The 24,585-nt window shown below is 43.0% G+C and overlaps 1 protein-coding gene across 19 annotated transcripts in view; it reads left to right on the top strand.

Moving 5' to 3' along the window:
* The window catches only part of PTPRG (protein tyrosine phosphatase receptor type G), a 777,241-nt gene that overhangs the window by 629,283 nt on the left and 123,373 nt on the right, over nucleotides 1-24,585 (top strand). For all 19 annotated transcript variants that reach the window (XM_086367088.1, XM_086367083.1, XM_086367086.1 and 16 more), the window contains one exon: nucleotides 6,462-6,654. In XM_086367088.1, coding sequence (XP_086223214.1) covers nucleotides 6,462-6,654 — 193 coding nt within the window. The remainder of the gene's footprint in view (nucleotides 1-6,461; nucleotides 6,655-24,585) is intronic.

Genomic DNA, 24,585 nt, shown 5'->3' with positions numbered 1-24,585 from the left:
GTGTTCCATATGGAGCCAAACTGTTCCATTTTTGGCTATATTCTTCATCCAAGTTAATCAATTGCTCTCCTAACTCTGTGCCTCAACTTTCATCTGTAAAATGGGAATAATAATAATACCTACTTTATGGAGCCATTATAGACATTCATTGATGGAGTGCGTGTGGGATATGCTCAAGACTAGTGCCTGGCACCACAGGAAGTACTCGGAGATATTAGGTGGGTTTCTTTGTTGCTTTTTTTTTTTTAATTGCTGAAGCCACTCAGACAGCACTGTCCAGCAGCAACAAACAAGCCACATGTATCATTTTAAATTTTCTGATAGCCACACTAAAATAGTTAAAGATAAACAGGTGAAGTTAATTTTAATAATATGTTTTATTTAACCTCATGTATCCAAAATACTATCGTTTCAATGTGTAGGACTAGCCACATTACCAGCGGAATGGCCATGTGTGACTGCTGATGGTTGGGCCTCTCATTTTATCTCAAGGCCGTAACAACTGATAAATCACGTAATTCAAAGAGTTTCTATTCCAACACTACACAACGTGCAGTGATTTGAACAAAGACTTTCTTTTAATAGTGAGTGAAGATGCTATTATTAGCCCATAACAGGTAGGTTTCATTGTTAATTATGGTTAAATCCTCTTCTTTCTGTAGAAGGCCTTTCTATAATCACCTTCGCCCAAAACTATCCATAGCTGCAGGGAGAGAGCACAGCCTGCAGACATGGAGCATTCTCAGATTTTATTTTTATAGCCATGGTTCAATAAGTAAAACTTTGAATGCTCCAGGCTACTGGGAATTTCATATTCCCTCATTATTATCTTGTTTACTTATGCGGCGACCAAACCATACATACCTCTTAAATGTATGACAAAACCCCATGACCTTAGGTGCGACATTATGGATCCTAATGTTTACCCTGGAGTTTATTATTATTTTTATAATGGACTCTAGCTTGGTTTAATTGCCATTCTATATACAGTCTATAAAATGGTGCACATCAGCTTTTCCATGGTTGGTAATTACATTACTTTTGATTTTCTCTCATTTGCCCCCTTCAACCATGATAGTCCTCTCCCACATCTAATGGATCAGATCTTACAAACAGTATGAATAGTTTTCAAATTTCCTTTGACTCAAACTGACAGATTAAAAACTAATTATTCTCTGTAATGTTTTTACAGTGAAAACTTAAGTTGAATTGATTTATATACACTTCCAGCCAGCACATTTGCAATTCAAGGTTAAAATTGTTCTTGAAACAGCACCAGTTAAAATGCAATTACAACTCCCCAAGCAGGGATAAAAGAAGGAAATGTTTTACATGCTCACTTCAAAAGTTAAAAAGTCAATTTAATATTACAGAAATAAAAACTTTCATTTATTTTCCCTAAATGATAAAGAGTTCGTTAATTATATTCAAGGTAAATCCAAGTGTGTTTATTACATGCCTCTGGAAAAGAATAAGGGAAAGAGAATACAGGCTTTGTGAGGTGGATCTGTTTTCCGTTTGCAGCTCCCGTCTTGTTCGCAGTTCCTGATTCTTCCCGTGTTGGGTTGCAGGCGGTGTCTTTGCAGAGTGCAGAAGAATGTGAATAGGTGTATACTGCCAGTAGTGGAATGGCAGTAGTGGGTGCCCTGCATGGTAGGGTCTTTGGAGGGCAGCTAAAAGGAATGGTTTAGGGACGTCTGTACTAACATCAAATTCTGTTTGTCCACTACAGTATTGCTCTTCCGGTGAATGATACTGAAGCCGTTACGCGTGTGGCACAAAGTGACTGAAAAGTGTGAAAAGCAGAGTCACATAGACCCAGGCTTCTAATCCTCACTGCACCTCTCAGTTTCTGTGTGATTCTGAGCAACTGACTTAATGTCTCTAAGCCCAAGTTCCTACTCAGTCAAAACAATATAATACAAAACAATAAAAAACGATGGTAATACCGCCAACAGTACTGGATTTATATGAGGATTAAGTGGGAGAAAGCAGATAACATTCTTAGCACAGGGTGCCTAATCAATGCTCAGTAAATATTAGTTTCTAGTGTTAGTGATATCATAATAATATTATGAATAATGTCACTCTAATGTTGTTATTTTGAGCCAAGACTAAGTTAGCAAAACAGTGTTTATGAAGGGCTTGACAAAGGTACCTGGCACGTAATGAGTTTAATAAGATGCAAATATTCATGATACATATACATAGACACATTATATATGTACACAGTGTATATATAATGACATTAAAAATGTAACTACATATGTTTTGTTTACTATATATATGTATCATATACATTGTTAATATATATGTCTATATATACTGTAAGAAAAGAAAAGGAAAAAGAAGCTGCCGAGAACTTCTTACGGCTGTTGTAAGCTTAGCACGCAATCATAGTTACTACATTCTTCACAAAATAATAATAGTAACGACAGGGGGCACAGTGGTAAAGAACCCAGCTGCCAGTGCAGGAGACGCAGAGGACATGGGTTTGATCCCTGGGTTGGGAAGATCCCCTGAAGGAGGAAATGGCAGCCCACTCGAGAATTCTTGCCTGGAGAATCCTGTGGACAGAGGACCCTGGTGAGCTACAGCCCGTGGGGTCGCAGAAGAGCCAGACACGACTTACGCACTGATGCATACGCTAATGACAGTCATATTTACTGAATACCTTTTCTGTGTCAGGAATTATTCCAGGCAGGAAAATGTGTACTAATAATACCTGTCGAAAGGTGGTGGACCAAGGTACATTTGAGAAGGAGCTCGTGTACATTTTAGAAGGATCACTGTGTTAGCTAGATCTAGAAGAATGTAGTTAACTAGATCTAGAAGAACTGAACAGATTACACGCCAAATGCGTGGACCAATCAGAGGCCGGAGAGACGCAGCTTTGTAGTTTGTTCTATGTCTTGTGCTTTACATGGGGCTGCCTTGTTGCCCATCTCTTTGAAGCACCTTCCTATCATCGCCTGGCCTATGAATGGCGTCCCATGGAATCCAACAAAGTCAGGGTCCTGGTGGTGGCCAGGTTTACCTTTAGCAACTGTGGGTTTCAAGGCAAGGGTAAGGACTGAGGGACAACATGCAGCAGCTGTGTGAAGAGCTGCAGAAGTTGTCTGGTCCAGATGACCGCTGACCTCCTGCCCAAGTGAAAAATATAGGTTCCCCTTGCCAATCTGGAGACCATGAACGCTTCCACTCAATGGCCAAGCATGCCCGTCACCAGCAGGAGAGGCCACTGACAATTTTTATCCAACTGAGAGGAGAGAATGAGTTTTCATAAATGCTGCCAATACTGAAGGACATTTATTTGATGAGCCTGCTAAGCTTGTCCTCCTTTTTTCCTCTTTTATGGGACTGTCAAGAGAAGCTATGATCCAGGTGACAATATAATATCGCCCAGGTCATCAGTTCACTCTCAGAACCATCACGTCGTTCCTTTGAAATCTTCGGGCAAGTTGAGTTAATGACAAGGATGTGGCCGAGCTTTTAAGCCATTGCATGTCATTAAACTGTAAGAACACTTTGAGCAAAATCACTTCTGTGTTGAATTCAGGACCTGCCTCTTTTTACAGTTATATGACTAATTCTTTCCTGAGGCATCAGAAATAAACTTTTCAGGAGTACTAAATGAGAGCTGTGAAAGAAGCAAGTATTCAAGAGAATACACAGACCTTGGAGTCACATTGTTGAGGGTCTCCCAGGCCATCCTTTCCTGGCATCCCAGAGATGAAAGTATTTGATTACAGATGGCTGTCCCTTCTAAAAAATTTCTGGTCTAACTTGCTATGTATGACAGCCCACTCTTCTTTTAAAAAAAAAAAAAAATCACCCTGAAGTTAAGGAATTCCTTCCTCTATTCAAGTCACATCTCTTAAGGCTTTAATGCAAACCAATTTTCTCTTATTTGGCCTTCTCCGGACGTGGATAAGAGCTGGTCATCATCTTTCACATACAAGGCCTTTAATCAAATTACTCCTTACTCGCCTTTTCTTCAGGCGAAACAATTCCTCTTCCTTTAACCTTTCCACACGGGATTGTGCTCCTTCCCTTTCATCATATTGGTTGGTCTTTCCCTTGACTGCCTCCAGAAGGTCTTTGTTAATTCCTTTCATGTAATTTTTAGGAGTTATTTTCTCTGAGAAAATCCTGAAAGCTCCTCTCACTTTGAGACGCTTTCAGTTGTGATTTTGGTAGTGTCTACCAAGTGTGTGCACCTTGCTAGGTTGAGTTGATTTTTCCCTTTCAGCACCTCCAATTCTTTTCATCTGAATAGGTCACCTTGGGACAGAGTAAACAGTCCAGTTTTTGTAATTCTTCTTTTATGGCCTTTCTCCCTTCATGATACATAAACAGGGGCCATCAGAAGGAAGAATGGAAGGAAGACAAATTCTAAACAGCAACCGCATGAGTTGTTAGAAGTTCTATGAATTGTAGAGAACTAGAATAAAAGGGGAATAACAGGCTACTTTTGCGTGGAATACCACCCTGCTTCTATTCCCTTGGGGAAAAAGCAGAAAAGGTTTCATGGTTTATTATCACTTTTCATGTGCAGGAGAATTGGGAGAGGAGGTGGAATGATGAGTGAATCCGTATACTTAAATTATTTTTCTTGACGGTGTAAATTCAGTGCCTTTTCAGGCAAAGAGAGGAGTTTCAGACTGTAAGCCAGTCATTTTCTGTCATTCTGTGAGGCTGTTAGAGAAACACAGGTTCGTTCCAGGCTTCAAGACGCCCATCCAGAAATCCCGGTCCTCATTCTCTTATTGTCCATTGGCTTAACCACCTCCTGGTCCTGTTAAGTTTAGGGAAGCCACTCCATCTCAGCTTGGGAAGTGGTTTTCTATTTTCCCTTGTAATTCTGTCCTGCAGAAAGCATTCTGATTTGGCATTCAAGGAGCCAGTTGGGCCAGAAAGAGTTCGTTCAGTTTCTCTATTTATTTCGTTTTTAACTGCAGCTCAAGGAGTTGGTGTTTTGGTGGCTGGACATTTTACGTTATGCTCCATTTCTTTGGTTACAAGAGTATCTTCGTGGCCCATTGAGAACAAATCTCTGTCACTTAGCCCCTGTTCTATTCCTCTTATATAATAGAATGATCTTTTCTAAAAAAAAAAAATTATTGGAGTATAGTTGCTTTACAATGTTGTGTTAGCTTCTGCTGTACAGCAAAGTGAATCAGCTCTACTTATACATATATCCCCTCTTTTGAAGATTTCCTTCCCATTTAGGTCACCACAGGGCACTGAGTCGAGTTCCCTGTGGAGATGTTCGTTAGTTACCTGTTTTATACACAGTAGTATATGTGTCTCCCAGTAGTTTCCCAGTTCATCCCACTGCCACTCTTTACCCCTTGCTGTACATACATGTGTTCTCTACCTGTGTGTCTCTATTTCTGCTTTGCAAATAGGTTCATCTGTACTGTTTTTATAGATTCCTTATGACCTTTTTTATGCTATGCAGAATGTTGAGGGCCACAAAGAATCCTTTTTGGTAGTATAAATAGGATCCTGGAGTCCTGACTTTTCTTTGATTTCCCCTAAAAGTTTAGACAGCAGTCTTGAGGAATATGTTTCCCAGTAATATTACTAATAATGACACCTAATCTTTACTACGGGCTTACTGGCTGCTTCATAGATTTTAATCTTTTTAACAACCTTAAGAAAGGCAGTACTAGTATCATATCCATTTTATAGATGAGGAAACCTGTGTTACTGAAAGCTTGAATAATTTGCTTATGGTTACCCATCTGGTAAATGTTGAACTTCAGTAGTTTAACCTTTACATCATGGGCTTATCAACTTTGTGACTTAGTAACTGTATCCCTAGTATATAAGAAGGTACTTAGTAAGAATTATTGATAAATTGCGAATATTTCTAAAGCTCTTCTGTTCCTGAAACTGTTTTAAGGACCATGCATGGACAATCTCATTTACTGCTGACCCAAACCCTATCTGGTCGATGTTGCAGTAATTATTAGCATTTTACCAAGGAAGATTTGAAGCTCAAGAGAAGTCAAACAACTTTCTCAAGGTCACAGAGTGATTGAGCCATCGAGCTAGAATTCCCACCCAAGAAGTCTGAGTCTCAAACTTACCAGTTTCACCATATAACTCTGTGCTGCTTCCTGTAATACGGAAGTTCTTGCCAGGGGTTGGGGCAGGGATGGCTGGGGGGTTGCTGCCGAAAGACCCGGCCTCTTGTCTGAGACACGAGCTGCAAGAGTTCTAAGCACCTTCCAATGAAGTGTTTTCCTTTTCAGTTGACAGAAAAGAATCCGCAGCCAGATAAGCCCACTGGCAGTGATGCCAGCAGGCAGCCTGTGTCTGGCTGAGTTTGTCCCATTTGACTTCGGGCACCTCCCAGCACCTTGTGTTCTCATCACCCCTCCTGGCTTTGGACCATGTAGCCTTCTAACCAAATCTCTTTTTTTTTTCTTTTTCTCTGGTTCTGTGTTCAGCTCGAGGCTTTTTATTCCATCTTCACCACGGAGCAGCAAGACCACGTCAAGTCAGTAGAGTATCTGAGAAATAACTTCCGGCCACAGCAGGGCCTGAATAACAGGGTGGTGTACAAGTCTGCCGTTCGTGACGCCTGGAACCACGACATGACGGACTTCTTAGAAAACCCACTGGGGACGGAAGCCTCTAAAGGTACATTTGGATTCAGTGCCCTTGCCCAGAGGAAGATTTCCTTATCATAAATTACTTTAAGTGAAAAGGAGTTCGGAACCAGCCAAGAACTGGAACCTGGCATTAAAAGCATGTTTCTCTGCTGAAAGAGAGTTGTCTGGGTGATAAATAGAAGCATTTGTGGGAATAACTTCAGTTAAATAGATATGTTCAGAATTGCCCTTTTGACTAGCGAAATATCAGTCCTTCTCTCTGTAATTTGACCTTGTAGCGTCAGCACTAAACTTGTTGATGTGTTAAAGCTTTTTGGTGTCTTACTTTTTAACTGTTTCCCTGCTGCAATCAGGTGTTTGAGCTCAAACATCAGGACCTCAGACTCGCTTTCAACACCCCAGTCTTCAGCTTTCTTACTAACTTCCATACTAGGCAAGAAGTCCCCCTCCAGCTCTCCACCTCCACCAGACATCACGTAATCTTTTAGATCTATGGTTTAACAATTCAATTCCCAGATCTGAAAAACATAAGTTTCATAACTTGCTTGTGTCCTAATCTTTTTCCATTTCTCCTTTCTCATGGGAAACGGTCATGAATTTCTCTCCCAGGAAATTGGAAAGTCTGATTCTACCCTCACAGCTCAACCTTCAAGCTCTGTGATTTGTCATAAAATCACAGAGCTCAGGAAACCTTTGAAGGAATAAGGCTTGTCAAAGTCCCAGTATTTGGAAGGGAGGAAGGAAAAAGAAGGTATTTCCTTTGGGTTTGAAGAGATGGGCCTTTCCCAAGCCAGTTCTCTTGAAATAGTGGGCTTGGGTGATGTGGGAAGCGTTTATGTCATTTACTGACGTTGACAGTTAGACTGTGGTATTTTTAGCATCGTGAGTTATATGCAAGGGCTTTATTTCAGGAGTATACATACCCCTACCTCCAATAAAAGGGACCAGTTTACTGGCATATGACCTTTATAGGAACAAGAGGAGTGAGTTGATATTCCAGAAATAACTGCATTAATGTGCCCTTTGATGATAAGAATGAGCCCATTTTCCAGGCTCATGTATCTGCAAAGGAGCTAAAAGAAGAGGAAAGGGAGTTTTAACAATGTGATCATCTTCCTGTCTGTATACTTTTGTCAGAGGACGGTGCGAAGAAGCTAGTCTGGCCAGGTTCCGTCAAGACATACTTGAGAATCAACTAATTTGGGGCTGACACTTTGTCAAGGGCCTCATTTATCAACTGGGAACAGCGGGAAGGTTGAGAAGCACACAAACCTGTAAACTATCTTGAATTGGACTGGCATGAAGAATCTCATTTGGCTTTTTTTTTTTTTTTTTTTTTTTAATCCAAGTTAAAAATAAAGCAAACGGCCAAACTGTAAAGCTTCTCCCAAGAGAACATGCTTGGGGAAAGGAGGACTCTTAGGGCTGACTATGTTGCAAGAGGTGGGACGTTCGGAGGATGGGGAATTTATATCACAAGTGAGTATAGGATCTGATAGCTTGGAAATGCTGACGTTATGACAGTTACAAAGTTCTTTCCTGATAAATGGGCTTGAGCATCTGATATACCAGCTGTGCAGAGAGGGTGCATAGTCCTTCTTACCCAAGGAAATTAGAGAGGACACTGGTTTCCATTGTGTTAAATTGTCAGAGTGGGCAGTATCCTCCACCAAATGGGCTTTCTCTGATTTTGAGCAGAACCAAGGACCCATCCTTAGAGGGAATCAGTTCTTTGTCTTGCAAGGTTACAGTGGTCATGGTGTGCATCCATTGCTGACTCTTAAGATGTTTGAATGTTAAAATGTTTTGTGATCTTTCTAGAGACAGAGATATAGACACAGTCTTCTTTTTAATTTTTTTAGCATAGTGTTAAGAGTGTAACCTACAGAAACATGCACGCACAGTATGCATACAACTTGATGACTTTTCAGAAACTGAATATGCTTGAGTGACACACACCCAGATCCAGAAACTAACATCACATCAGCTTCCCAAAGCACATTCCTCTCCCCATTCCTAGTCACTGCCCATTCCCAAGGATAACCATGGTCATAGTCTTGCCTCCTGATCAGTTTCGTGTAAATAGAATCAGTTCACCAAGTTCTGTTGTGTGAATTGCTTCTGTGCTTTACACTGCTTTGAAGAGTCACCTACGCTATTTCATGTAGTTGTAGTTTGTTCTTGTTGCTGAATTTCAGTGTGTGACTGTCCCTGAATTTATCCATTTTAATATACATGAATTTGTAGATTTATTTTCATGTTTTGGTAATTATGAAAGTTTGTTTTTTCTAATTACTTATTTGGCTGTGCCGGGGCTTGGCTGCTAAACATGGAATCTGTTTAGTTGTGGCCTGGGAGCCCTTAACTGAAGCATGTTGGGACCTAGTTCCCTGACCAGGGATCAAACCCGGGTCTCCTGCATTGGGAGCACGGAGTCTTAGCCATCAGGGAAGTTCTTGAACATGCCTTTTAACCAGCATGTGGACACATCTCTGTTGGTTATGCACCCTGTAGTAAAATGACTACAGCTTAAAGGATACATGTATGTTTGGATCTGATTAGATACTGACCAGTTTCCCAGAATGACCGTATGTTCCACTTTACAGTTCTGCCAGTGATATAAGAAAGTTTTCTATTTTTTTAATGCTTTTTTCAAGGCCTGATTTACATATCATAAAGTTCAGGTGTAGTGAATGTGCAATTCAGTGATTTTTATCAAACTCACACTTGTGCAGCCATCACCACGTCTACTCTTAGAACATTCTCTTCACCCCGGCGAGTTCCTTCATGCCTGTTTACAGTCAGGTCTTTCTCCTAACATCAACTCTGCTTTTGACTTTAGGATTTTAGGATTTATCCATGTAGTGGATCAGTAGCTCATTTCTTTTTACTGCTGAATAGTATCCCTGTTTGATTTTTTAAAATAACAGCTTTATTGAGATTTAATTCACATGCCATATAGTTTACTCTTTTGCAGTGTACCCTTCAGTGGTATTCTGTATTCACAAAGTTATGTGATCATCACTAGTATCTGCTTCAGGACTTTTTGTCACCCCCAAAAGAAATTCCATCCCTCTTAGCAGTCACTCCTTTTTCTCCCATGCCTGCTTCCTGCCCAGGCCCAGGAAACCAGTAATGTGCTTTTTGTCTGTATGGAGTTGCCTGTTATGGAGATTGCACTTAAATGGAATCCTCCAATACTTGACTTTTTCGTCTCTGGCTTCTTTCACTTAGCATCATATTTTCAAGATTTATCCATATTTGCACATGTGTCAGAATTTCATTTCATGAACAAACTATACCTCATTGTATGGATATACCACATTTTGCTTATCCATTTGTCAATAGATAGATCCCAGTTTTGGCTCATTATGAATATTGTTGCTTTGAACATTCGTGTTCACATTTTTGTGTGAATGAATGTTATCATTTCTCTTGGATATAAGCCTAGGAGTGGAATTGCTGTGTCATAGGGCAACTCTATGTTTTCGTTTTTTTTAAGAACTGCCAAACAGTTTTCCCAAAGCAGCGGTACCAGTCTACATTCCTGTCAGCATCGTGGGAAGGTTCTGATTTCTCCACATCTTCACCAACACTTGCTAGATATCTTTTTTGTTGTAGTCATCCTAATGGATATGAAATAGTATCTCTTTCTAGTTTTGATTTGCACTTTCCTGATGACTACTCAGTGAACTCCGGGAGTTGGTGATGGACAGGGAAGCCTGGCGTGCTCTGATTCATGGGGTCACAAAGAGTCGGACATGACTGAGTGACTGATCTGATCTGATCTGATGACTACTGATGTCCCTGTTTTTTTTAATACTTATGTGTTTACTTGGCTGTGCCGGGCCTTGTTTGTGGCACACAGGATGTCTTTAGTAGCAGATGCGGAATCTGTAGTTGTTGCGTGCAGGTTCTTGTAGTTGCAGCGTGTGAGCTCTTTAACTGCAGCATATGGGACCTAGTTCCCCAACCAAGGATCGAACCAAGGCCCCTTACATTGGGAGCGCAGAGTCAGCCACTGGACCACCAGGGAACTTCCTTCCCTATTGCTAATGTTTCTATTTGTTTTAAATGTCATAGAACCATGGTCCACATGACCAAATGCTCCTCCTTATATCCCCCCAAGAAAACTCAGGTATTTTCATGGCACCAAAGGCTGAAAGCCAGCTACCAGTGCTGGCAATTATCAGGAAGCCTGGGGGGGCTTGGATTATCAAGCTTAGTGATCTGAATAGAGAAGAGCCAATACAAAGGAAGAGTCCCTTTATTGATTTTTGGCTGTGCTAGGTCTTCATTGCTATGTGGGCTTTTCTCTAGCTGTGGCAAGTGGGGGCTGCTCTCCAGTTGCATTGTGTGGGCTTCTCATTGCAGTGGCTTCTCTAGTGGAGCAAAGTCTCCAGGGCATGTGGGCTTTTATAGTTGCAGCTCCAGGGGTTTAGAGTGTACACTCAGTAGTTGTGACACTTGGACTTAGTTGCTCTGTGGAATGTAGAATCTTCTTGAATTAGGGATTGAACCCATGTCTCCTACACTGGCAGGTGGATTCTTTACCATTGAGTCACCAGGGAAACCCAGTAAGCTTTTTTGATCTAGGACCAGGTATTGGGCCGTGTGATCTCTTGTTGCAACTACTCAGCTCTGCCTCTGTAGCATCAAGGCAGCTGTAGACAGCACATAAATGAGTAAGTGTAGAAAATGTCTTCTAATAAAACTTTATTTGTAACAATAGGTGGCAGTCCAGATTTAGCCATGGAACAATAGTTTATATACCCCTGCTCTCGGGGATGGCTCAGACTTGGATGGAGAAATCCAATCTTAGGCGTGTTTGAAGGTATTTTCATGGTGGTCATGACTGTGAGAGTGTCCATGGCTTGGTTCTGCCTTTCCAAGGCACTGCAAGAGGTTTATTAGCTTGGTAACCACTCACTGACCAGTCCACCCTAAGATCTGCTCATCTTCCACCCCAGATGTACAAGCAGAGCCTCAGTAGACTGAGCCCCACCTCCCTCGTTTGCTGGCTGTGATCATCAACTGGTGTTCATTGAGCAGCACCGTGGAGGAGGCTGCCTGAGTTAAGGTGCCCCCATCCTGCCCTTCTGTCGGGATGATCTGACATACTGGAACAGAAAAAGCAGAATCAAGCTTTCAGACCCAAGCAGGAGATGCATGGCCGCCCATGACACCCAAAGAGGGGGAAACGTCATCCTAATCTTGTACTGATGCCTGAGACAGACTTAGAATGGATATCATCTGTAAAAAAATATAAAGCTCTAGTTTCCAGGAAATGGAAACAATATTTAGGCTCAGTGAATGTTCACGGGACATCCAAGTCACCACTCTGCCCTTTGTCAGTAAATAACTTGGATAGACTTTCAGATTTAATGGGCTGTCATTTTAGTTACTCTTAACACATCCCGAGCACATGGAAGAGCACGTCGGTGATGAAGTGCTGAATACTGTCTATTGTGAAGGCTTTTGGAACAGTGAACAGAGAAAAATAACTTTGCTTCCAACAACATGAAACATATGGTTTATTAATGTAATGAAACCTGTTCAAACCACAGTGGAATCAAAACCACTTGATCTGATAATGTGATTTGATGGCTTAATTAAAATGACATTGGATAATGTAATAAAAGCAAAGGAAGAGGACAGTGAGCTGCCAGGGTCCTGCCCAGTCTCCTAAAACCACTGCCATGGTTTTTGGAGAATGATTTTTGTTTTTTGTTTTTTGTTTTTTTTTGCTGATGGAGGAATCTCTTTGTTAGCTATATTTTTAGCGCTAAAGATTGCTTCCTTTCTTGGTTAAAAGGCAGTTTTTAAGGACATGTACCAGTGTGAGAATGCCTAAGTAACTAGCCTATTTTAAATCAGAACACATCGAGAAAGAGCATCCCGCTTTCCACCCAAATTAGCAAACAACGAAGTACATCCATGTTGCTTTTCAAAAGACTTTGACATTGAAATCATGGTTTTCTGCTATTTTGGGAGAAAATATTAATGTTGTTCTATTTTCAGTTTAATCATTTTCACTCACCAGATTAATGAGCTTGAATCAGTTTATCTTCATAAAAGAAATTCTGATATGAGCACTTAATTCCTTTGTAGGCAGCTGCACTCCCAGAAACTCTTCCCAAAAGTTACCTTAGTACTTCTGTAAAGTTTCAGCTTAGAGAAGTATAAGGAAAATAACATTTTAAATGCAGCCCCTTAGAAGATTGTTACCTGTCTTCTTTAAAAAGTGGCTTCCCTGGTAACTCAGGTGATAAAGAATCTGCCTGCAATGCACGAGACCCCAGTTCAATTCCTGGGTCGAGAAGATCCATTGGAGAAGGGATAGGCTACCCACTCCAGCATTCTTGGGCTTCCCTGGTAGCCCAGCTGGTAAAGAATCTGCCCACAATGTGGGAGACCTGGGTTCAATCCCTGGGTTGGGAAGATTGGAGAAGGGAACAGCTACACACTCCAGTATTCTGCCGTGTAGAATTCTGTGGATGTATATAGTCCATGCGGTCACAAAGAGTTGGACATGACTGAGCGACTTTCACTTTCACTTTTCTTTAAAAAGTAACTATTACTAGCTGTTACTTTTTATTCTTGGAAGTGATTAAGAAAGAAAGAAAGAAAGTGAAGTTGCTCCAGTAGTGCCCGACTCTTTGCGACCCTGTGGATAGTAGCCTGCACCAAGCTCCTCTGTCCATGGGATTTTCAAGGCAGGAGTACTGGAGTGGGTTGCCATTTCCTTCTCCAGGGAATAAGAAAGAAGTAAAAAGAAAAAAAAAAAAAAAGCTTGGTTTTTTAAGATTCTCCAGCATCCTGGGTTCTCATACTTTTTTTTTTTCTTTTTTTTCATTGGAGGGAAATTGCTGTTCTGTTGTTCTTAGTGGCTCAGTTGTGTCTGACTCTTTGTGACCCCATGGACTGTAGCCCACCAGGCTTCTCTGTCCATAGGGATTCTCCAGGCAAGAATCCTAGAGTCGGTTGCCATGCCCATCTTGAAAGTGATTAAGAAAGAAGTTAAAAAAAAATACAGCTGGTTTTTTAAGACTCTCCAACATCCTGGCTTCTCATACTTTTTTTTCTTTTTTTTTTTTAATTGATGGATAATTACTTTACAATATTATGGCTTTTGCCATACATCAACATGAATCAGCCATAGATATACACGTGTCCCCTCCCTCTTGATCTCCCCTCCCACTGTCCTCCCCACATCACCCTTCTGGGCTGTCACAGAGCACTGGCTTTGGTTTCCTGTGTCATACATCAACCCCCCACGGGATATCTACTTTACATATGGTAATGTATATGTTTCAATGCTGTTCTCTCCAATTCTGGGTTCTCATACTGCTGAAGGTCATGCCATGTTCTATCAAACACTTTTTCATGCTCAGATATCCCATGATGATTAATTTTATGTGAATAGGTAGAGAGTTGGTATAAGTTTCCCTTGATTGGTTGGCATAAAGTTGATACTTGACATTTAATGTAGCTTTAACTACTTTGGGCTCATGTTTGTAGGCAGTGAATTTCTTTTCATGTCTCAGGCAACGTCATCTACAATGAAGAGCTTTCTCTAGGAGCTGTGCCTGCTGCACCTATGGTTTAAAAGGCTACATAGGGGTTTTCATGGACCAAATGCTATCCTGGCCTTTTCAATTCATATATGTTTTATTTAATGCTCAAAACAGCCTCTGTCAGGATTCACATTCATTTACCAAATATTTGTTGAGCATCTCATAAGGCTGAGCAAGGAAGAAGAGTCTCTTTTGGAGCTTAAGTTTTAAGGGGAAGAAAGAAACGAACAGATTAGCCAATGATAAAGCTCCGGTATTCTTCTGCAGATGAAATCGGGTGGTTTGCTAGGAGTGGCAGAGTGTAGTGAGGCCGTGGGGAAGCAGCTTCCCTGGATAGGGTGGTTGTTCTAACGCTCAGTTGTGTCTAACTCTGTGACCCCATGGACTGCAGCACTCCAGGCTTCCCGGTCCTTCACTGTCTCCCAGAATTTGCATGTCCATTGAGTCAGTGATGGCATCCAACCATCTCTTCCTCTGTCATCCTTCTCCTCTTGCCCTTCAGTCTTTCCCAGCATCATGGTCTTTTCCAACCAGTCGGCTCTTTGCATCAGGAAGCCAAAGTATTGCAGCTTCACCTTCAGCATCAGTCCTTCTAATGAATGTTCAGGGTTGATTTTCTTTAGAATTGACTGGTTTGATCTCCTTGCAGTCCAAAGGGCTCTCAAGAGTCTTCTCTAGCACCACAGTTTGAAAGCATCAATTCTTCAGCACTCAGCCTTCTCTATGGCCAACTGGTGGGCTAGTCTACAAAGTTCTGAGAGGGAAAAGTCCTTTGCAAAGGCCCTGCCTGAGGCATAGGAACCAGTGAGATTTCAAAAGACCTTCCTTGGTAAGGGAATACTTAAGACTATGTTCTTATAACCATGGGATGCCTTTGAAGGGTTCTAAGCAGGGCTGTAGAACCATCTGACCAGGGTTTTAAATCCATCATTGACTATTAGGTGAGAAATGTTTGCAGAGGACGTGGGGTGAAATTGGCAAGACAGCCGGAGGCTGATAGAAATACTCCTGGCAGGATGACATTGGTTGGATGAGGGCAGTCCAGATGAAGGTAAAAGTCATCTGTTAGGGTTGCATTTTGTTGTAGAGTGTCTAATTTTTACTAACACTTTGGATGGAGGGTTGGTGGGGGCAAGCAAAGAGACAAATGCGGTGTTACTGTTTAACAGATGAGATAGCTGAGATTCCGAGAGAACAGGTGGTCATTCAGAGCCTCCCAGCAAGGAGGTAGAACTGAGACGTGAACCCAGATCCCTTTGTGTTCAGATACGGTGTTCTTTCTATTTCACGAGGGACTGCCAGCTCCCGTATGGATCCACAAGCAGTGGCCTCTGTTTTTAAATGTCATCAGGTAGCTTGAGCAGCACAGTTTATTACTCCTTCTCTGAATGAAGGAGCTTTAAAACTAAACGTCCTTGTGGCAATCAGATACCCTTCCTAAAGATCAAGTTTATCTTCCTGAAAGGCATCGCTGGACTCTCTTTATCTGCTTGGCTTACTTTTGACAGGTTATCTTAAGTCCTCAAGGCAGGAGCTGCTGAGGCCTTGATCACAGGGTTGCTCCCAGGGAGGGTCAGTGAACCCACTTGATGGGAATGGTAGAGCCTCCTAGACTGAGGATTTTGTGCATCTTTGAATCAACAGGACCTGACACAGTTCCTAAAACATAAGCAAACAGTTACTGTTTGTTGAATGAATGAATGAATGGGGAGACGATAGAAGGCCCGGTGGGTAAGAATGTAGATTTTGAAGTCAAGCACATCTGGACTCAAATTCCAGGCCAGTCGTTTACTCCTGCATGTCTTTGCTCTAGTAAGTGTCTAAGCCTCCGTTTCCTTTCTGTAGCATGGAGCTAATAATCACATTTCCTTCCCTGACTTTTAAGTGAGACAGAGTACCTCGGACCAGATACTGTCAAGGCATTGGTACCTTTCTTTGGTAGCACTTCTCAACATCGAAATTTTACATTCACGTGTGTGTTTTTTTCCCCTAATACCTAGCTCTCCCACTACCTTATAAGCTCCATAAGTGGTAAAGTTGTTCCTGTGTTTTGTTTTGTGTTGGTTTTCCTTTGTTAGAGAGTGGGTGCAGTGCTCACTGTTAGCTCCACAGGAAATACTGGAATGGATGGATGCAGCTAATCAATACATGCCAGGTGGCCAGGAGTAAAAGAATGCTTGCTACAAGAGTTGGCACAGTTGAGGCATTTATAACCTAGCCCAGACTAGGTGCTGTAATGGCAGGAGCATGGCCAGGTACTTGGAGTAGGGTTCCGCACCTCTCCAAGGCTTCCCCAGTGCTTTCGTGATAAAGAATCCGCCTGCAGTGCAGGAGATACAGGAGACGCCTGTTCAGATCCCTGGGTCAGGAAGATCCCCTGAAGGAGGAAATAACAAAGTATTCTTGCCTGGAGAATCCCACAGACCAAGGAACTGGCAGGCTACAGTCCATCGGGTCACGTAGAGTCGGATACAACTTAGCCAGTGAGCACTTCACACCTTTCCCAGGACCTGAAATCAGAAAAGCCTCTAGGATTTGGAAAGGCATGACAACACCATGTAAAGAAGGCTTTCCTCTCAGTCCCAAGGAACAACCATGCTACCCAACTCCTTCACCACTGCTAAAAGCAGAGAAAGGAGGCGCCGAATGAGTCAGACACTGGTGTCAGGATGCTCCCCAGCAGATCGCTTTATGGCTTGGGAGTTGCTGAGCTGATACTGGTACCAGACGCCAGCGGCCGTCTGTCATTTTCACACTTTATCGATATCCCCTAATTACTGAATCCTCTGTCTCCAAGCAGGTAGGCAGAGTTTCACCTTCAGGGCCAACATAACCACCCTCTCACAGCTTCAGCTTTTCTCTGCCCTCTAGAAAAAACCTCCCGTGACATTGGGTTTGTTTGTGTGGGCGCTGTGGTGCTTGCGAACTGCTATCTGGAAGTTAATAAAGGCCACCAGTATCCTTCCTTCCAGAGCAACATACTTCCCCTTTCTGTCGCTAACTAGCGGTTCACAGCCCAAGAAGCAGGAGGCGCTGAGATGCCTGCGTGCGTCCCGCGGAGTCCTGCGAGGAAAGTAGCTGGGAGATGGACGATTTATCTGCTCCATTCTTCCATTCATTCTTCCATGAGCAAACACAAGCTCCTTGAGGTTGGTTTTTCTTTAGGTACAAGGAATGTGGCCCAAACCCTTGGCTTTTTCAGGGCTTAAGCAGTGCTGTCACACCCCAGCACCTGAGACTGTATATAAAGGCACAGGGCGGGAGCCCACGATGAGGCCTCTGGAATCATTTTTTTCTCTCGCTTAAAAAGAAAAAAAAAAGTATCTATTTATTTGGCTGCACTAGTCTTAGTGTGAACTCTTTAGTTTTAGCATGTGGCATCTAGTCCCCTGACCAGGGATCCAGCCTGGGCTCCCTGCATTGGGAATGTGGAGTCACCAGGCCACCAGGGAAGTCCCCATCTTTTCCTCTTTTTTTCTAAGCATAGCCAGGGTCGTCACAGTTCCTGGCTTCACTCCTGGGTCCTCTCAGGACTGGTTTTGTGATTCCAGAGCACTGGCTTGGACCCACATGAGCGTCATGGCCCGTGTCACGTGTACGGCTGTGGTAGATAAGGTGCTGTCTCCCCATCGACACTGGGTGCTAACAGGTGTTGTCTGTCAAGTGCACGGAGCCCCGTGGTTTCCATGCAAAAACGGCTTCCGAGAAGAGAGGAGCGTCCTCCATGAGGAATATGCTGAGCATCTCAAACTGTTGGTTTTCGCCATTCACCTAGAAGCCCAGCTCCTTGGAGCATTGGATCTGTGTGCCCAGGGGTGGGGAGGGGGTAGCTAGGAGGCAGAAGTGGGGCTGTTGTTCCCAGATGCTGCACAGGTGAGTTCCCCTCTGGGGCCCACTAGGAGCGCTGTTTGATCACATCCTGGTTTCTCCCATGGAAGTGGCATTTCTAATCTCTTGGATCCTCTTACCCAAGGCCAGTTGGGTCTGCTTGAGGCCGGTCCTCAGACGTGGAAGACCCTGGACCAGACCAGAGAGGGCCATCCTTACCAAATGACCTGTTGGTACAGGTGCCACATCTAGGGATTGAAACAAGGTTGGAATTCAACCAGTGGAGCACATCCAGTGGCTTCCTTGAGCCAAAATGAGTAAGAAATGCAGGTGCCAGGAATCAGATTCAGAGCTGGTAAGGTGAGTGTCAGGTGAGAGCCAGAACACTCCTTTTAGATATAGTTGGTACCTGAGTGATCCCTAATTCTAAGAGGAAAAGTACTTTAAGGACCAAATTCAAGCAGAGGAGTAAAGCACTGTGACTTGCAGAGTCATAGTCATCTAGAATCAAAGATTTAAATAAAAGCCTGGCTAAACACATCAGTGAGCCACACTGGTAGTTGTGGCTCTGTTGACGTGGCCATTGGGATCACTTAAAAAGATAGCTCATGGGGTCTTAGATCTTGGGTGGTATTTAGAAAAGTCTCCCAGTCCTGAGGATAGCTTTTGTTGTTCAGTCACTAAGTTCTATCTGCCTCTTTGCAATCCCATGGACTGCAGCACACCAGGCTTTCCTCTTCTTCACCATCTCCCAGAGTTTGTGCAAACTCATGTCCATTGAGTAGGTGATGCTATCCAGCCATTTCATCCTCTGTCGCCTGCTTATCCTCTTGCCCTCGGTTTTTCCCAGCATTAGCATCGTTTCCAATGAGTCAGCTGTTTCTTCATGATAAACGAGACCGTAACATCACGTCAGCCGTGGGAACTAGGAGACTAGTCAAGAGAAGGCCCGGCTTCAGTCTCAGGGCAGTGTGCATTTGCCCACCTCAGGCCTGCAGCCTGCTTTCTGGTACCGACCCTCCGTTGCAACCCATGACTTAGAGCAAGACTGCAGGTGAAGTTAAGAGGTACCATGGAGAAACGATGCTGTGCTCAATTAAAGTGGGATAGGTCTGCTGTGCCCTTTTGGCTGGCAAGCACAGCATGTTAATGTTGGGATGGAGGGAAGGGCTCTGGGGTGCATGGAATCCAGCCTTGCACCCAGGGTCTGAGAGGCAGCTCTTCTTAGGCAGGACTGGGATGATGTCACTCTGAACTTGGCCACCTCCCTTAGCGCCAAGCTGAACAATGCTATTTCCTGCACAGGACAGAGGTACCTTCCCTGGCCTTTAGCTCTCAGAGGAAGACGGATATCGTGCAGACACAAAGACTCCAAGGAAGAGGGAGAGGTCTGGATGAGCAGAATGTGGGAAAGTCAAACCCACGTGTTTGGAGGACTCTGGCTGCTGCTGTGATTTTTGGGTTTTTTTTTTTTTTTAATATTTGTTTACTCATTACAGCTGTGCCAGGTCTTAGCTGCAGTGCATGGGATCTTCAGTCTTTCTTGTGGAATGCAGGATCTTTTTTTATTTGTGGCATGTGAAATTTTTAGAGGCATATGGAATCTCGTTCCCTGACAAGGAATCACACCTGGGCCGCCTCCATTGGTTGCGTGGAGTCTTAGCCACTGGACCATCAGGGAAGTCCCCTGATGTGTTTGGAGCCTGTGACTCCATCATATGCACCATGGAGACAGCTGATTGGATGAGAAAGTTTTCCAGTTTGCTGTCTTCCATGGTATTTTTCACACAGCTTCTGGTACTCAATTGTTGACTGAAAAATTGAATTGTATTAACACACCAAAGCTTGTTCTTGGGAATAGAGGGGATGCCACTGGGGGATGTAGAAAAGAACCCCAGGGATGTGTTAGGAAAACTGCGTTCTCCCTCCTGGGTAGGTTCTCCACCTCCTGGGTGTTTCTCCTTTACCTTTAGGCCATTCCTGGTCACCAAATGTAGGGGCAGGGGTTTCCCCACAAGTAATTCTCTGCAGCACCAGCTGAGTGTCCTACCATGTAACCCAGCTCTCACACTGCCTGGCCTCTGGCCCACAAGACCACTCCCACCCCACTTCAGATGCCAGCCACCAAGGAGCGGATTCCCAAATTACCCATAACTTCTCTCTGATTTGGTTACAAACTAGAGGTTCACGTTGTTTTCTCTTCTGCTTTGATTAATTTGCTGGAGAGGCTCACAGAACAGAGGGAGGTATGTTTGCCAGTTTTTCAAAAGGTGTGATGAGGTGACAGATGGACAGAGGTGAAGGGGGACGTGGGGTGAGGTCTGAGCAGGTCCCCAGCACAGGACCTTCTGGCACTGCTGTCGGGCGTGTTCACCCTCCCAGGGTATGGGTGTGTTTTCCTCTCTGTTTGAAGAAAACAAAACCACTAACTTGAAAAAGATAAATCCACCCTCATGTTCATTGGATTATTTACAAATACCCAAGATATGGAGACAACCTAAGTGACCATTGATTGTTGCTGTTCAGCAACAAAAAGTCTGTCCAACTCTGCGACTTAATGGATTGCAGCACACTAGGCTCTTCTTTCCTCCACCGTCTCCCAGAGTTTGCTCAAACTCATGTCCATTGAGTTGGTGATACTACCCAACCATCTCATCCTCTGTTGCCTGCTTCTCCTCCTGCCTTCAATTTTTCCCAGCATCAGGATCTTTTCCAATGAGTTGACTCTTCACATGAGGTGGCCACAGTATTGGAGCTTCAGCATCAGTCCTTTCCATGAATATTCAGGGTTGATTTCCTATAGGATAGATGGTTTGATCTCCTTGCTATCCAAGGGACTCACAAGAGTCTTCTCTAGCACCCCAATTCAAGATGAATGGATAAAGAAAAGGTGTGTGCATATATATATATATATATATATATATATATATATATATATATATAATAGAATAGTATTCTACTGTATCAAGACAGGAAAAGGTCAGTTTTCATTCCAATCCCAAAGAAAGGCAATGCCAAAGAATGCTCAAACTACTGCACAATTGCACTCATCTCACATACTAGCAGAGTCATGCACAAAATTCCCCAAGCCAGGCTTCAGCAATACGTGAACCGTGAACTTCCAGATGTTCAAGCTGGTTTTAGAAAAGGCAGAGGAACCAGAGATCAAATTGCCAACATCCACTGGATCATCGAAAAAGCAAGAGAGTTCCAGAAGAACATCTATTTCTGCTTTATTGACTATGCCAAAGCCTTTGACTGTGTGGATCACAATAAACTGTGGAAAATTCTGAAAGAGATGGGAATACCAGACCACCTGACCTGCCTCTTGAGAAACCTGTATGCAGGTCAGGAAGCAACAGTTAGAACTGGACATGGAACAACAGACTGGTTCCAAATAGGAAAAGGAATACGTCAAGGCTGTATATTGTCACCCTGCTTATTTAACTTATATACAGAGTACATCATGAGAAACGCTGGACTGGAAGAAGCACAAGCTGGAATCAAGATTGCCAGGAGAAATATCAATAACCTCAGATATGCAGATGACACTACCCTTATGGCAGAAAGTGAGGAAGAACTAAAGGGCCTCTTGATGAAAGTGAAAGTGGAGAGTGAAAAAGTTGCCTTAAAGCTCAACATTCAGAAAACGAAGATCATGGCAACTGGTCCCATCACTTCATGGCAAATAGATGGGGAAACAGCGGCTGACTTTATTTTTTTGGGCTCCAAAATCACTGCAGATGGTGATTGCAGCCATGAAATTAAAAGAAGCTTGCTCCTTGGAAGGAAAATTATAACCAACCTAGACAGTATATTAAAAAGCAGAGACATTACTTTGCCAACAAAGGTCCATCTAATCAAGGCTATGGTTTTTCCAGTGGTCATGTATGGATGTAAGAGTTGGACTATAAAGAGGGCTGAGCACAGAAGAATTGATGCTTTTGAACTGTGGTGGTGGAGAAGACTCTTGAGAGTCCCTTGGACTGCAAGGAGATCCAACCAGTCCATCCTAAAGGAGACCAGTCCTGAGTGTTCATTGGAAGGACTGATGCTGAAGCTGAAACTCCAACACTTTGGCCACCTGATGCGAAGAGCTGACTCATTTGAAAAGACCCTGACGCTGGGAAAGATTGAGGGCAGGAGGAGAAGGGGACGACAGAGGATGAGATGGTTGGATGGCATCACTGACTCAACGAATATGGGTTTAGGTGGACTCCGGGAGTTGGTGATGGACAGGGAAGCCTGGGGTGCTGCGGTTCATGGAGTCCCAAAGAGTCGGACATGACTGAGCAACTGAACTGAACTGATTCTGCTGTAGAAAAGAATGAAATCTTGCCAGTTGCAGCAGCATGGGTGAACTTTCAAGGGCTTCCCACATGGCGCTAATGGTTAAAAAAAAACGACCTATCAATGCAGGAGACGTAAGTTAGCTGGATTCTATCCCTGGGTCTGGAAGGTCCCCTGGAGGAGGCTATGGCAATCCACTCCAGTATTCATGCCTGGAGAATCCCATGGACAGAGGAGCATAGCGGGCTTTGGTCCATAGGGTCACAAAAAGTTGGACACGACTAGAGCGACTTAGCACAGACGCGGGGTGGACTTTGAAGGTATTATGCTAAGAGAAATAAGTCAGACAGAGAAAGATAAATACCATATGATCTCATTTATATGTGAAAACAAAACCAAGGACATAGATACAGGGAACTGACGGGTGAGGTTTGGGGGTGGGGAAAAGAAGTGAACTAGTTTTTGTTTGTTTTGGCTTTTGGTTTAAATAAATTGAACAGTTTTGAAAGGAAATTTTTGAAAAGAGTAAGAGATGTTTCTAGTATCACTTGGGAAATGACAAATTTTTAGGAGCAATGTGCCAGGAACCCATGGCAAAGACCAATATATATATTTTCTATTGTAACAGGTTAGAATTTGCATGATTTAAAACAGCAGAGATTTAAAACTTGAAAACAGTTGCCCTCATGCTTGGGGAAACTTGGGGTCTCCCACATCTTGAGAAAGTGGTCCTCGAGTCAGAGCTGCCAGGGATGGACTCAGCTTTACACACTTCCTTCCTTTGAGACCTGGGTCTCCACCATCCTCCTCCTCATTCTCTGCTTGCCAAGTCATGCTAGTATTCGTCCCAATTTTCCCACCTCAGGGACTTTGCACAAGCTCTCTTTCTGTCTTCCATATGTAAGTTTCCTTCCTTCCTGCTCATATTATAAACACCTAATCGTTGTTCAGATTTCAGTTCAAGTATCACTGTGCTCGGTAAGCTTTTCCTAACCAGTCTCTCAAATCTAGGTCAGAGTTCTTTATTAAACCATTTTACAGAGTGACTATGACATTTTCCTTAAAAGCATGTAATCATACTCCTTACTGCGGGGAGTATTTAACCTCTTTGATGCCACGGACTCTTTTAGCCATCGGGTGAATCCCATCGACTTCTTCTCATACTGATGGTTTTCGATCGATTACTGAAGAAGCCAATTATCTTCAGATAATATGAAAGTAATTTTTAATTGTAATATAATAATTGATCTGTTTCTTGATGAAGACATTCAATTATAAAACCTAGCAGCAGATCTAATAACCATTATAATTTCAAAGTAATAATGAACATAAAGGAAAATTTGAAGTATTAGCAATAACTGCAATCAAATAGGAATGTATCTGATTTCTCTATTGGTGATGTCACACAGTTTCTGCTGACACTACAGCAGTTTCTAACATTTGAAATATAAGGAAATGCTAAATTGTAGTTAGAGATTAGCAAAAATCAAAGTGTATTTTTTTCCCATCCGAGTTAACACATTCCTTTGGATTCTATCCAGAAGCCCTAAGGAACCCCAAATTAAGAAGCCAGTTTTAGCTGGGGTAAAGCAGTTAATGTCTGTTTCCCCTCTGGGCTATAATCTCCAGACGATCAGAGACCGTGTCATCTTGTGTTCGCATTTATCCCTAGTTCCTTGCCGTATGGTAGGTGCTTAAAAAATATTTAACAGTTGCTACGTCTTATAGCATCCTTCCAACACAGCAGCCAGCATGTGCTTGCACGTTTCATAGATTTATTCCTGATGCTTCCCCCTAAGCTTTATCCCAACTCCACTTGGTGTGTCCAGAACCGAAGGAGTCTGACTTCACAGTGACAGAGTGAGTGAATGACCATCTTGAATCTCAGACTCTAAAACAGAGGTAACGATGGAACCAGCAGCCCCACAGAATGACCTGAGGATGTGCTGATGTAATTTGTGAGACGCACAAATTCATCCCAGAACCAGGCTCCTCAGATAGGACTCGTGACTGTTGCAGTGCTGTCACAGAATAGCAAGCAAAGGCCCTGGGGTGGGCACCCTGCTCTACCACTCCTGTTTCTAGCCTCCACATGATGGCTTGAGGGAATCACAAGCTTAGTTAGTATTTCTGATGGAGGGGAACTGTACTTGGGCTGTGCCCAGTCTTAGAAGGCCTCGAAGGAGTTGGAGGCTATGCTGGAAATTGTCAAGAAATGCACACTCTTATCTGTCATTGAGAACAAAGAAAACCAGAAAGAACAG

The sequence above is a fragment of the Bos grunniens genome, chromosome 22 (genome assembly GCF_055505025.1).
Source record: "Bos grunniens cultivar Pamir isolate PY7600 chromosome 22, Bosgru_T2T1.0, whole genome shotgun sequence".
Taxonomy (NCBI): Eukaryota; Metazoa; Chordata; class Mammalia; order Artiodactyla; family Bovidae; genus Bos; species Bos grunniens.
The sequence above is the reverse complement of the archived record's forward strand: the minus strand, read 5'-3'. Positions and strand labels throughout refer to the sequence as shown.